Below are 15,411 nucleotides of genomic sequence, written 5' to 3' on the forward strand. Positions count from 1 at the left end.
AGCTTGCATAGTCACAGCTCCTAGCTTTTCTTGTGAAACCAGGATTCTGGGTAAGATCTAAGAGCAGCATGGGTTCTGAAATCACTAACCAGGTGTCTCAGGAAAGGACAAATCCATTAGGGTAACATCACAGTCTCACATTGAAACATGGAGTACTTTGCTCAGTGTGACACAACCTTATGAAACTTCTCTCAACATTCTCTAAATGATACTCTCCTTGTGTAGTGTGCAGGAAAACCTACAAAAACTGCAGAAGCACTTTTGGATCAGAGGAGCTGACTTAGAATAAAAGGCATTTTTCACTTTATAGAGTGTCTAATATACTAGTATTCCTCGGAGAAAATGCTTATGCCATTTTCTTAGTTCTGTGTTCAGATGGTTCTAGCAGATCTTAGTTTACAAGGTGCTATTCCAATGCAGCACACCCAGAATGGGCACTTAATTTACCTTGGAGAACCATAGAGCTGAATCACTCCTATAAGTCTTCAGAAAGAAGACACTAGGGAGTATTTTAAATTTAGTTCTTAAATTATACAATCTAGTGGGTTCGAAGAGTCAAACTTTCCAACGGTTTGTGCTAAGGGGCAGTGTGCAACATCGGATCATCTTTTGCACAGATTAAGAAGTGTGGCAAAAAATGCTCAAGGAGATTCCAGGTCTCTGCTAACAAATCTGCTCTCAAAAGAAGAACATGGCCCAGTATACAGCAGAACAACTGCTGGGAAGCTGGGTCTATGTGTGAGTCCTGCCTAACTCACAGAGCTTTGGGGAGTGTGCCAAGATTGACAAATGAAAGTTTCACATTGATACCCAAGAAAGGAAGCCATAGTTATCTAATGAGTTTCCTTTATTTTACTCTATGCAAGTACAGAAAGAATTCCTAACTTCTGCTGACCATACAAAGATATCAATTGGGAACATTAAGTAGGTAAAATCCTGAGGGTCATTTATATTTGTTTAAATTCCTGTTTAGGAAGCTGGGGGAGATGAAAGAAAATATTTCTAGGGGGATAAGAATGTCAAAGTGTCTTTTCTTCAGTGCCAAAGCTTGTTGCTGCTAGAGAAACTCACTGTTTTTAAAAAGAATAAGTTAGAGAGAGGGATAGAGGGACAAAGGCAGCCAATGTTTCTATTGTCCACAGTGGTTAAAAATGCCATACACTTAGTAGTTAACTGGCAAGTCCACTGCTGTGGATACAGAGGAGCCTTCGTCTCTGCTTGGAGACTTTTGGCTTTTGATCTGAGAATTAACCACAACTGATACTTCTGTTCATTTTTAGCCTATATTTTAGTTATGTTTGCTCCTATTTCTGGAGTAGTGATCAGATATATGACTCCCACAATTTATAGTCATTAACTTATTAGAAAATTGCATCTCAGACTCACATGAGTTATGGTATACCACCAGGAAACCTTTAACATTAAATACTAAAGTGAGGATCGTGTGTATATAGCTCATAACTTGGAAGCTGAAGTGTCATATGATGTGGAATAAAAGTTCTAAATAAACAGTTTTGTTCCACAAGCAAAATCAGAACTGGCTTCCAGGTTTCCTAATTAGCAGGCAATATCAGGGTCTAGTTATAAGTCATATTTATTAGTCGCCAAGTGCCAATATTTATGCAGAATATAAGACAGTAGTATTTCTTCAGAAAGGATTTTTTAGACAATAATCCTCAGAGAAAAATCATAAGCAACAAGAAACTTCTGTTTCCAACATGATACATTTTTCATATTTTGCATCAATATTTTTTCACCCCAGCTTTTGATGTTTCTGCACAAGAACAGAATATACACTTGGGGTAGCTGCTACTGGAGATGTCAGTAAAAGAGACTGGTTGTTTGGTGTTGCTTTGATTTTCAGTACAATTTGAAAAAATATGAAAACTAAAAGTTGATAAAGAAATTCCCATTCCAAAGAAAATAGTCATGAATACTGTGTTGTGGAAAAGAAGGCTTTTCCTTTGCGAAAAATAATATACATTAGCATATTGGAAAGAACATTGATCTACCTGTATTAATGTAGCATGACTTAAAGGTATCAAGTGGCATTGAGCCAGTGTGTCACCTTAGAAAACATGTTCTTGAAGATGAAGAAGCACTGGTCACCAGGATGCAAGGAGACCGTGGGCAGAGATATCTAGCTAGACTGAGAGAACAAAGCAACATCTCTCTGTCTACAAGAATACTGGAACTTTGGCACATGGAATTGATAGTTTCCAAGAAAGCATTTCCTACCAAGATATTGTCACCAGGGCATGCTCCAAACCGTTTCTTCACTCAGTTTTCTCTTAGTAGCCCTTGTAGTCCAATTATTTTCATAGTACTGTTATAGTTCTTCTTTTATATTAGTGAGAACCCTTTAGACTCCTTCATGATGGCTTTCTCTTCATGACCCTTTGGTCTTTTTTGAAGGCACTCATCCTCTTTTCCATGTTCTCTCAATGTGTGGTTTCCAAAAGACTCATCTCTTTGTTTTTTCCTATCTATTTGGATGTCACACACTTTGGGAGTGAACCTTTCTTCCTTCTTAATTGCAAAGTGGTTTGAATCCAAGATTCACTTTCCAAAAATGTTTCTACAATTTGTAGCTATTAACATACAAGAAATATAATATTGGAATATAGTTGGATAACACTTAACTAAAATCATTATTTCTTTTTATCCTGGCTGGTTTTGTTTGTCAACTTGACACAGGCTAGAGTTATCACAGAGAAAGGAGTTTCAGTTGGGGAACTGCCTCCATGAGATCTTGCTGTAAGGCATTTTCTCTTAGTGATCAAGGAGGGAAGACCCCTTGTGGGTGGTAAATCTCTGGGCTGGTAGTCTTGGTTTCTATAAGAGAGCAGGCTGAACAAGCCAGGGGAAGCATTCCAGTAAGAAACATTCCTCAGTGGCCTCTGCATTAGCTCCTGCTTCCTGACCTGCTTGAGTTTCAGTTCTCACTTCCTTTGGTGATCAACAGCAAAGTATCTACAGTATAAGCTGAATAAATCCTTTCCTTCCCAACTTGCTTCTTGGTCATGATGTTTGTGCAGGAATAGAAACCATGACAAATACAAATTGGTGCCAGAAGTGGGGTATTCCTGTGACAACCTGACCAGGTTTTGGGGAGAATTGTGGAAGGACTTTGGAACTTTGAGCTAGAAGAGCCATTAGGATGTTAAGAGCTCTGTGGAATGTTCTTTCAGAGCTTGGATGATAATGTTAAGAACAGTGCAGAAGATGGAGGCCTGGCTTATTAAATTTCAGAGGGAAAATTAAAGACTCTTATCAGGGCTATTGATGTTTTGATTGTGAAAATTCTGTAGTTTTGGTTAGTTGGGGCTGAAGAATCAGCTGTGATTAACAAGATACCACAACTACTAAAGCAAAATCTTTGCATTACTGGGATATTGATGCTGGTTAGCTGGAGCTAAGAAATTAGCAATGATTAAGAAGAGACCAGAATTATTGAGGTGAAATCTTCTGAGAAGTGTTTTTTAAGAGAGAATGTAGAGGCTTTGTTCCAGAGATAGCCAAGGTAGTGCTACAAAGGGCAGAGCTGGAGAAGTGACCCAAGCCCTTGGAGGAGCCTAGAATATCGTGAGTGGATCACATAGATTGGACAGTTGGAGTTTAATTTTGCTTTTGATTGTGACTGTGCCCTGATATTTTTCCCTCTTGAAGTAAGAGGTATTTCAGGTATTTCAATTAAGAGACTTTGAATTTTTAAAAGACTTTGTATTTTAAAAGATATTGGACATTTTAAAGGGATCAAATTTTTACTATGTGAAGTCATGATGTTTGTGCAGGAATAGAAACCCTGACAAGACAATTTTGATTTTCTTATTTTATGTGTATTGGTGCTTTGTCTTATTTATATTCAGTGCCCATGGAGACTAGAAGAAAAAATCAGATTCTGAGAAACTGGATTTACAATTTTTAGCTGCCATATGGGTGCTGGGATCTGTGTCTTGAGCTAGCACAACAACTGAATCACCTATTCAATCTGTCCTTTGATCCTTAAGATAATGTAGTTGATATCAACTGAATTGGTTTTTCAACACCTAGAATATAGTTAGTAATCTAAATTTTTCTTTTATCTAAAACCTTAGCAAATATATTAAGTTTTGGAACCAGGGTTTACAAAACATGTTTTCAATTGTGTTATGTTAGAAATCTATACAGAGCACTCCACTGTTATGAAGGTGGCCCACGCCCATAACCATGACCTTAATGCAGTTTAATACAGCCTTTACCATATGATGGTTTGAATAAGAGATGTGCCCCACAGACATGGTCCCCAGTGTGTGCTCATTTGGGTAGGTTTAGGAGATGTGGCCTTGGTGGAGGTAGTATATCACTGGGAGTGGGATATTTTTCAAAGAAACAATCAATTCCTAGTCTTCTTGTCTGCTTCATGCTTACAGCTAAAGAGCTGAACCCTGCTGCCATGCCTTCACACCATCACCATGACCTCCTACTCTCTGGTACCATAAGCTCAAATATACTCTACTGTAAGTTACCTTGGTCATGACATTTTTATTATGCAATAGAAAAGTGACTGGTACAACTTATTGCACTATTTACATCACACCAGCAATCAAGGTGTCACCCAAAACATGTCTTTAACCTTGCTGTTCATCTGATTGTTTGGGGGAACTTGTGAGTCACAGCATTTGAACTCACCCATTTATTCCCATTTTAAGACTATGAGAAATGTCTTAAAAATCCAAACTTTGTTTTGAAGGGATTCTTTTATTTTTTACTTTGCATGTGTATACACACACACATGCATGTGCCCACAAAAGAAGGCCAGAGACATCAGATCCCTACTACAATTACAGGGACATATCAGTTGCCCAATGTGGATAATAGAACTGAACTGAAGTCATTTGCAAAAGCAGTGTGTGCTTTTAATCAGTGAGCCGCATCCCCAGTGCAAAGATTTTCTCAAATACAGTTCTATCTTAAAATGTTTTCCATCAAATTTAATTTTCTTATTCAATAGTCTGATCATATTCTATTTGGTCCTCAAGTCTTTCTATAGGCTCTCTATTGTTTCCCTTAATCAGAAAAGTCTGAAAAGCCTTTCTCCATTTGGCAAGAGACCAGTAGATAAGAAAGTACAGTCATAGGACCTTAGATCCTAAAATCAGACAGGCAGGTTGTTAGTTTTCCTGATGATAACATTCAAAAGTTTTAGCTGAAGTTTAAGCACACAACAAAACATGGGCACACTGACTCGATACATCAGTGCATGGAGTTTTCTTTCAGAGTTTGCTAAACAGAAAGAGAGCCTCACTGTCATGTTTCTGGAAGCTTTGAATTGGATAAACCGTTTTTCTTGGGATGCCTCTTTAGAGGTTACTGTTACATGGAACAATAGTTTACCAACTGTGCATTCAATCTATACAAATTGAACTGCAAATTCCAAAACAGAGTTTCTCACAGGACTTTGCATGCTTCCTGTTTCCCATCTTCCTGGGAGAACTTTGAGAAGAGACATGCATAGGATTTTGGCATTTAACTTCCAGTTTGAGGCAGAGGTACACTTTAATGAAGAATAAAATAAACAAAATAATCTAGGTCTTGAACTTCACTGAAAGCTCATCAAAGAATGTGCATAATTTGGACATTGGGTTTGATTTGCCTGCCCTGCACACACTGTCCTTTTCTATATTGTATCTTATTGGAAATACTTAAGACCACTGGATACATCTTGAAACTTTCACATAAAGCTCTCCCTTTCAAATTGTTTCCCACAACGGAATTCTTAACATAGCAGCCAATGAATGCCTAGTGGTGAGAGCTGCCTGTGCTGTGTAAATATAGTTTGTGACACAGAAAGATATGCTGAAAATATAAAAACCTCATTTTTTATCTGTCTGAAATTATTTATAAATGCTTTCACTTTTCCTTGTTTGTACCATGCACAGTGCCACCATTTGGCACAAATATTGGCATACAAAGGATGGGTCTAGATTAAAATTTTAATTTATTATTAAATTAAATACTAAATTCTTTTTCAAAATATTGTTCCACTTGTTGGGTGATTCAAATTTGGGGCAGAATTATAAATACTATATGCATATGCAAAAATTATCCAGTAAATATTTCAAAACTTGAAGAAATAAGAATAAGCCCAATGTATTATAGAAGACCCAAAATAAGGAAGACAAATGATTGATACATATCATGAAATGTAATACATTTATTTAATAATAGGTTGAAAATAAGTGTTTAACTAGATAGAGTGTTTCCAATATATACGATAGAATGTTGATGCCAGAAAGAGTGTATATGAAATAGTAAAGTAAATACAAATGAAACAATGAGATAAAAACACAAGGACAAACCAGTCACAGAAGATGTGCACATAGCAGAAAGGTTTTGGAAAATTTGAACTCTAGAAAGAGCATATGTGCACACACACATACACACTCATACACACACATGTACACACCCATGCACATGTAATATGTATGCACATGCATATACACACACATAAAGAGAGAATAGAGTACTCAATATAATTGTCTGCATATTACAAAACTTTTAAATAATCATTATATTTCTAATGAATGATATTTTACTAGTATGAAATTGATATATGTTGGTTATGATTGTAACACCTCTAATCTCCACATCTGGGAAGTTAAAGCAGGAGCATTTGGAAAGTTCAAAGGTAGTCTTTCCTACATAGTGATTTTCAAGTTAACCTTGGCTTCTTACTGAGATCCTCAATTAAAAATGTAAAATTAAACAAATCAAAATATAATGAAAATGAATAAAGTAAGCTATAAATTGTAGTATTAAATGCATTGGTAGTCATTCTTTAGAATAAGTGATGTATAACTGCATATAATTACATATATTAATATAAGATTTTCATGATATATTTTATGAAATGAATACTAGGAATAAGCCTAACATTTGAAATAATTATTAAAATATATGTATGTAGTGAATAAATTAATACATATGTGTAATCATATAGTGTAGGTTGTAATGAGAAAGCTTAATTCTCTTAGTCAGAGCATGGCCTGAAGAAAATAGTATGTGCACTGAATTTTCAAGGATGAACAGGGGCTTGCCAACTAAATAAGGAATGTCAGCAATGATAGGCAATTCAAGCATCAGATTAGTATAGAATAACATAATGTGGTAAAGCAGGATAAATCAACATAATTAAACACAGATATGCCTGCCAGGCATTGTCCTTTGGGTTTCATATACATTCACTCAATAATCTGCACATCAACTTCAAACAAAATTGTTATCGTTATCATCTCCAGGTTAACCATTAGCCATTAAGCCAGAGAGTCTCATTAACTGGCCCACAGTCACCCAAATAATATATGATTTAAGAGTTAAGAGATAAGTATAGCAAGAATAGAAGAAAACGAAACCCGGTCAGTCTGTTCTAAAATCACTGCTGAAAGCTCTCAGTCTACTCCTTCTAAAACTAAAACCAGTAAGGGGCGGGGCAGGGAGATGCTGTGTAATGATTATAACACTGTGTTCTGTGCTACCATTGGATCCCATCTCTCTACCTGGATTGCCCGGTTGGGCTTCAGTGGGAGAGTATGTGCCTAGTCCTGCTTGGACTAGATCTCCAATATGAGGTGGTACCCAAGGGGCTTCTCTCCTTCTCTGAGAAGGGGAAGGAGCAAATGGGGGAGGGATTTGTAAAGGTAAGACTGGGAAGAGAGGAGGGAGGCAGGCTGTGATCAGGATGTAAAGGGAATTTAAAAAATAAAACAAAAACGTAAAGAAAACTTGAGCTTCTTTCTACCTGCTATAACAGTCAATTACAAGAAGAGCCTTACAAGGAAACAGCTTGGCATTTCAGAAAATGTCTTTTTCTGAGACCTGAGTAGATTATGCTAATACAAAGCTAAAGATACTGAAGTTGTCGTGGTGGAAGAGATAAGAATTGATGAGAGTTTGATCTAAATATAGTAATCAATGAAGTTAGAAAGAACCGGATATGTTGGGAAAAAAATAGTTCAGTGGTGGAAATAATTAAGAACACCAGAAGTCTGTGAGACGTAAAGAATCCAGGGAAAGAGAAGCATTAAGATTTCCAATTGGCTCAGGACTTTTTGTCAATCTCAGCTCCTAAGGCTAAAGAAACTGAGAAGGAACATGCTCTCTGCCATTCAATTAATTATGCAAAAAAAACCCTTAAAACAGAATAAAATTCTCCCTCCAATTCTAGTAATAAAAAAGCGGCTACCTCAGGAAACACTGGGTTTTTCTTCTTTTCCTACTTTTTGGGAACAGAAAGAAGGATCTGGACCTGCTAGGCAAGTGCTCTACTATTAAACATTTGCTCAGCCCTGAGAACCTTACATTTTAAACCACTTGTCCTTGCTCAATACCATATACAGCCAATATAATTAAATACAGCCTAAAATCTAATACTAGGATTTAATAGGTCTTCTCTTTAGTTCTTCCTAAAAGCGTTAGCAATTGGGGGTAGGGTAGTAAGCTTCAATTAGAAAGCTTTTCATTTTCTTAGGAATACTATTAAAATCAATATTTCCTTATACTATTACAATAACTTGTCTTTAAGACAGAGTTTAGTATCTTGCAAATACAGAGTTTAGTATCTGTATTAAAATTCAATCACTTAAGAATAATTAAGTTTACTCCAGCTGGAAGCAAGATGAGACTTGTCAACTGAGTTCGATGAATTCCCAGTGTAAAATAAAGAGTTCCTATCTCCTAGCCCACATTACAAGGTCTGTGTAATGGTCTTTACCTTAATAGGCCCAAATCAACCAGTCTAGCCCTTTCTTCAATTTTATATTTGTTTGTTTTAAGAAAATCACTTGATGACCACTCCTGTTTTACCCCAGGCTACATCCTGTGGCCTTGCCTACTGAGTGATGGTGTTAAAACCTTGCATCACCACCACACAGCACTTTTCTTTCCTTTTTCATTGTTTCCTGAAGACAGAGTCTCCCTATGTATCCCTGCTGCCTTACTGTGCCAGAACTCATTATGTAGACCATCCTGACCTCAACGTCTTAGAGATCACTTCCCTCTGCCTCTCAAGTGCTGGGACTAGAGCTGGGTGCCACCACACCCAGCTTCTTGGTCATTTGCTTTGATCAGAGACAAACTAGAAGAATGTTATAAAATCTGGTACATAAGCTGCTGGCTTATGTGCTCAGACCAACCTTAGCATAGGCAAATTTAATATTTTCCATTTGCTTGGGTTCTTAATTGTCTATTTTAAACATAGAATTGGAATGCAAAGTCTCTTTCTTCTAAGTAATTTTTTTTTAAAACCGTGTTTTGAAATTAGGGCAGTGTTCAACCAACAAAAATAAAATTTGCTAAAGAAAGCAGACTAGGATTATCTATAGTCACCTCTGTTAGACTTCTGGAAAAACAAACAGTAATGCTATCCTACCCAGCTTTGTGCATGTGGGTATTTAGGGGATGAAAAAGTGAATCCGGTGAAGTCAAAAATCCACACTCAGCTCTGCAAATATGCTACTTAATTTTTCAGGATGTAAGTCAGCAAGACCTCTCAGCTTGTGTGTGTGTGTGTGTGTGTGTGTGTGTGTACTATAATCCTAACTATAAAACATTTTTTTTTCTGCCAAAAAGGTGGGAGATACTCGTAAGGCTGGCTCAGTGGCTTGGCTGCACAGGCATAGATCTTTCTCAAAGCTGCTAAGTCACACACCCAGACAGGGCTCCTGACTTCCCTAGGGGAGGAAGCAGAGCTTAATTTAGATAATCCCCTCTGGAAAGTAGATTGTCTGATTCAAACCAGACCTGGCTGACTTGGGCACACTTTTCTTACATTTCAGAGATGCCTCCATGTAGAAATAGCATTTTGTTGTAGCTGTAGATTCACATAAAGAATAGGTAGTTACCATCAATTAACTATTTCTAAAAATGTACAATTTGACTTTGACTTCTCTGTTTACTAGGGAAGACACTGGCTTTGCAGAGGACAGGGCTTGGCAGAATGCTCTCATTCCACTGATCATATGAAAATAAACAATAACAATAAATAGAATAGGGAGATAGGCTATGTGTCACAAATGAGATATTTTTGGTTTGTTTGAAGAAAATCACTTCTCAAAAATGGTGCAGGCAAGGATACATGTGACTTAAAAGCAGCTGTTTGGCCTATACGCCATTGCATGGGCTGGGCCCTTCAACAGGAAGGCAGTAAGATAGCTATAAGAATCCAGTCATACTGGGAGCTGAATCTACTAGCTAAATGCCCTAAGGGACCACATATGAGGTGATACCAGAATTCGAGTTCATGTGAAAGAGCAGTCTGACTCACTTTATTGATAAAGATAGAGACAGGTTTTCATTGGTTTGCCTGTGAAGTATATTCTCAAGCATAAAAGATGTTACCTTGTTCTGACAAAGGTGCACAACACGCCTGAGTGCCAATAGCCAGACACAGCCTGAAACAACCCGAGGGAGGGAACAGAGCTTACTTTGTACTATTCTCTTCTTAGTTAAGTGTATGAAATCTAACAGTATTACCCAATGTCGATACATGAAAAGGAAATGATAGTAGGTACCACATGAAAATCATGTTGGTGCAGTCTTCCTGAGGTAAGCTTTCAACATTCCTGTTACCACAGCTGTGCCACCAGTCTCATACTCTGAGATTGAGACCACAGTCTAAAGGTTTTCTGGGACAATTTGGCCAGATTTAGTAAAGAAATGGTAAAATTGAATTTCTAGCAAAAATGAAAAAAGAAACACTTAACATTCATGCTGGAATGATCAAAAAGCGGAGAGGTATTTGCATGCACACACACACACACACACACACACACACCACACACACACACGCATACATACACACACACACTACATGTATACATATAAATACAAATATATTTATTATGGAAGAACAGGAATAAATAAAATTAAGTGGAGAAAGGAAAGAAGTAGGGAAGAAAGGGAACATATGAATACACTTTACAGTGAAGTACATAAGTAGTTTTGTTTGTTTTTTTGTTTGTTTGTTTTAAATAAACAGTTCAGGGCATCCATTCATTTTCTAGTTCATCATGGTTCCTTTCAAGTTTACCATTTGAAACCCATGGTATCCTAGGATTGAGTGTGCAAGCTACAAAGCAAGAAACATTATAAAAGCCAGTAGGAGAAACAGTGAAGGATATATGGTAGTAACTTTTTAAGATATTAATCATAGGCAGTAATAGATCTGTTGAGAGATGGACCAAAGCTGCTCTAGTGTGGCTCTACAAAATGCAATGCAATAAAGACTTACATTGCAGAATTATCTTATTCACATTAAAGTGTATCCTTGTGATATTTACAGAATCACAAGTTAAAAAAATCATAGGCAAGTGAATTCTTCTTGATTGACTTGATAAAATTCTTTATGCATAGATATATTTATTTTTTTCAATTCCCAAATCCTTTTTGTTTATGGTGAAATATACAAATATAAACTAACTTGAAAATAATACTACTTTCTAGTATCTTTAGATAGTAGATACTTCAAAACAACTCTCATGTAATGTTGTATTAAATTCTAAGCATTTATTTATTTGCTTTTCTGCATATTTATTGGGACTACAGATCTAACTCAGGTCCCATGCTACCTAGGCAGCTTATATACATACCACCAGGCTACATACTTAGCTATTAACTATAAAATGGAAATTTTAAGTGTTCTTGGGAGGCCGCTCGCCATGTTAAATCTTTAAATAGAGAAAATCTGCGTGATTAAATCCATACAGTGAAGCATTAGTGTTACCTTTGAGGATGATTGAAACATTCTGGCTATCTAATGACTCAAATCTATTAATTAGATAATGAGATGAGTTCTATATCCTAAAAGTGAAGGGCACATTGCTTAGTTTAATAAAAGAGTCGTCATCACATAGCTTATCACGGTAGAAAAGCATCTGTTTAAAAACTTACCTGACTTTAGGAGCAGGGAGTCTGAGTTTATATTCTCACTGTGTTTCTTTAAAACTACTGGAGTTTTAGTACTTTGGAAACAAGATGGTCAGTTTTGAGTGTCTGGAGTCAGCTTCACTGTGCCAGTATCAACCACAGCTTCCAGAGTACTGCTTGATTGAAACTGACTTGCTACTGAGGTTTTCCTGACTTCTCAAGGGCATTCTTATTAAAATTAAATTTTCATAAAATTTAAATATCAATAAAAATAGTTGCACAACCAAGTTTGACCTATACCATGCATACTTAGGTGGACAGGTAGCCTGACAAAACGTGCTTGAGAGAAAACACTGGTGAGAGGAAAATACTCAAGTCCTCTGGCCTAACAAAGGGACAGGAGGTGATGTGCTGTTGCCGATGGCGTTTGTTTGTTTCCTTTACTTTTATATTAATCACTTCTCTTACTGCTGTGATGACAAACCTGACTAAAGCCATTTGAGCAAGGGTTCATTTTGGCTCATGGTTCCAGTGGACCAGGAACCTATGACAGGGTCTAACAGTAGTGGCATGAGAGACAACAGATCACATTGTATCACCAGTCTAGAGTCAGAGAGAAGTGAACACTGGGATTAGCTGGATTCTCCCTTTTTACTCAGTCTAGGACTGTATTACCTGTATCTGCCATGCTGCTGCCCACATTCAGGGTGGCTCTTCCATCCTGCTTTAAATTTCTCTGGAAATTTCCTCACAGACAACCCATAGGTATGTCCCTTAGGTAATTGTAAATCTATCAAGCTGAAAATGAAAATTAGCAGCTTCCACCAAGCCCCAGACCAAGCCTGCTTCTCCTGACCAGTTTGTTCCTAGAACGACAATCAGGCTCTACCTCTTTGCTGGTTGTAACAAGTCCATTATAAGTACTCTTTGGTTGTTGTGAAATGAACTAGGTTTATGTCAACAGAACATAAAGTTTTAACTAGCCCAGTAACTCATGTGACCTTTCTTCATTACTTTCTTTCATTTGTTTCTATAACAGATATTTCATTTTATATTTTCAATAAGTTTTCAGATAAAATCCTTTGTGCTTACTTTAGCTTTGACTCTTGGCTTTCAAATTTGTATCTCTATCTATCTATCTATCTATCTATCTATCTATCTATTCTCTTTCCAAAAGTCCTAAATATAATGACTCAGAAAAACAATGTTACATGCAATTGCTCTACATATTCAAAATTCCTAAACAGAGGTCTTGAAATATATTATTGTAAGTGGGATTCCCTTCAGCAAGAAAGTTAAGGCATTTGGTGGTGACCCTAAATTGAGGGCGACTGAGCAGGGTATACCTGTTATACACATGCATATTTCTGGCTATCGTGGGACTGTGTTGGGTTAAACAGTAATTTTCAAGAGGATTTTCAATTTCAGAACATTTCATCAAACAGCCAGTTCAGGGTCAAGTGCTGTCAAGTTTATTTATACTTAAATAGTTTATCCCATATCACCCTACAAGAATAAATAAATGTAACACTTGTGACCCCTTGCAGATGCTAAATCAACAGTCAGGTTTATTTTATTCATGCAGAAGTTTGATTGTAATCCTTGGCATTGATGTCTACACTTTGCTTGATGCTGGGAAAGCCTTTAGGCTGTAGATCATGAGATGGCTTCTGTGAGGGTGCGAGAAGAGAGCTACCAGCAAAGCAAATGGTTTCCGTTCCTGCTTCCATCAATAGCAAGCTGTGTGACCCTGGGCAGGCTACTTATTTGGTCTGATTCCCTGGTCCTTCTGCAAAGGAGGAAAGACCATAGTCCTGCCCCATGGCCCCCTGGCATGGGAAAAGAGTTTTGACAGCAGAGTCTAGCTCAAGCAGATAGTGGTATTTAGCAACTTTCTATCAGGACAGTTGTCTTTACTGGATGTAAGGTAAGAGGTAAACTATCCTGTAGACAACCAACATTCAGTAGAAAATGCAATGACGTGAATGACATTTATTTTATAGAAGATGGTTCTCTGCTACAAGTGCTGATCAGTATTAATGATTTCAAAATGATCTAGTTTCACTGTCCTTCCTTTCAAAATCTTAGTTATGCTCCACTGACCTGATATGCCTTGAAATTAACAAAATACTACCATCTGAGGATATCTATCAATCAACCAAGAAAATGTTATGTCCAACTTAAATGTCTTTAAACGAAAACAAAACTCTTAATAATTATTTAATAGGCAAGTATTTTCTTAGAAAAATTATAAATCTGCTTCCCTGTAATCCAAGCTCTCTGAATTAAACAATCTTGTGTCTTACCATAATGTTAAGAGTGGAGTAAGTGACTGGCTGAGGAACAATCCAAGAGCATCTGTCGATTTTTCACTCTAAGGTTACAAAGTTGGTGCTGCTGAAGAAATGTCAATCTATTTAGCCAAAATGTCAAATAATTTATGTATATATGGCACTATTTGAAAAAATGGCCCATGACAGAAGTTAAAACTGAGAGCTAAGCCTCCCAAATAGAAGCAGAACAAAGGTCTGCTGGTTGACACATTGGCTGTGCCTGTATCTTCCTCCTCTCTGGTGGATTTAGTGTTTCAGTTACCTCAAATACAACTTTCAGTTGCCACTGAGATAAATGATATCAAGAAGTATACATAAAAGTGCTTTCATAATAAAATAGTCCTTACCTGTTTTTTTCATGAATCTTGAGAATTTCATTCGTCTGTTGGAGAAGTTGCTTCTCTAGCTTGTATGTTGATAATGAATTCTCCAGCAGTTGTATTTCAAGTCTGGATGTTTGGTTTAGTACCTTGAAACATTTTTGAAAAATAAAATTCCAATCACAAAACAAATAGCAAAAAAACCTTGAGCATTTAAAATGGTTTTTTTCAGGACAACTTAATCATGTGGTGGTCAGTCTATCAAATACTGCTTTGTAAATGGAAATACAAGGCAGGGGTGAACTATGCTTGTTTTCATACTCCAATTTTATACCCTTAGGATACAATTTTAACATCCTAGGATATTATATTTTGCAAGATTCCTATATATTCTGTTGAACATTTATAAGTACAAGATATATTATTAATACAAGGTGTTGATATTACAGGTCATTTAGAATTAAGAGATGTATAATACATACCTACTCAGGCCTATCACCTTACTAAATCAAATTAGAAACCTAAATAACTCTTGTGATAGTCTGGGGAGATTTCTGAGCACACATGGATTGGATGGCTATCATGGCAGGTTGTTCATCCCAGAGAACCTTCATATACTGTCTCCCTTAAACTTGATAGTCTCATCTGTTGGCCTTGTCACTTTATAGACAAGGACACTGGAGTCCAGTGTAATCCAGATTCAAGATCTGAGTTTCTAACTAGAAACTTTGAGTCTACAGGTTTGCCCAGTAAACTGAAAGGCTGTATTCCAGTAATTATTGGAACCTCCAATATTCAGAGCTGAAATTGTTAAGAAAAGAGATTGCTCTTATTTTTCCACCTGCACTGACTGG

General features: G+C 36.8%; 1 protein-coding gene across 3 annotated transcripts in view; it reads right to left on the reverse strand.

The window, feature by feature from the left end:
- Positions 1-15,411, reverse strand: part of Angpt1 (angiopoietin 1) — a 248,282-nt gene that overhangs the window by 74,619 nt on the left and 158,252 nt on the right. For all 3 annotated transcript variants that reach the window (XM_052161178.1, XM_052161177.1, XM_052161179.1), the window contains exon 3: positions 14,585-14,706. In XM_052161178.1, the coding sequence (XP_052017138.1) occupies positions 14,585-14,706 (122 nt within the window). The remainder of the gene's footprint in view (positions 1-14,584; positions 14,707-15,411) is intronic.

Source organism: Apodemus sylvaticus, chromosome 17 (genome assembly GCF_947179515.1).
Source record: "Apodemus sylvaticus chromosome 17, mApoSyl1.1, whole genome shotgun sequence".
NCBI classification, from domain to species: domain Eukaryota; kingdom Metazoa; phylum Chordata; class Mammalia; order Rodentia; family Muridae; genus Apodemus; species Apodemus sylvaticus.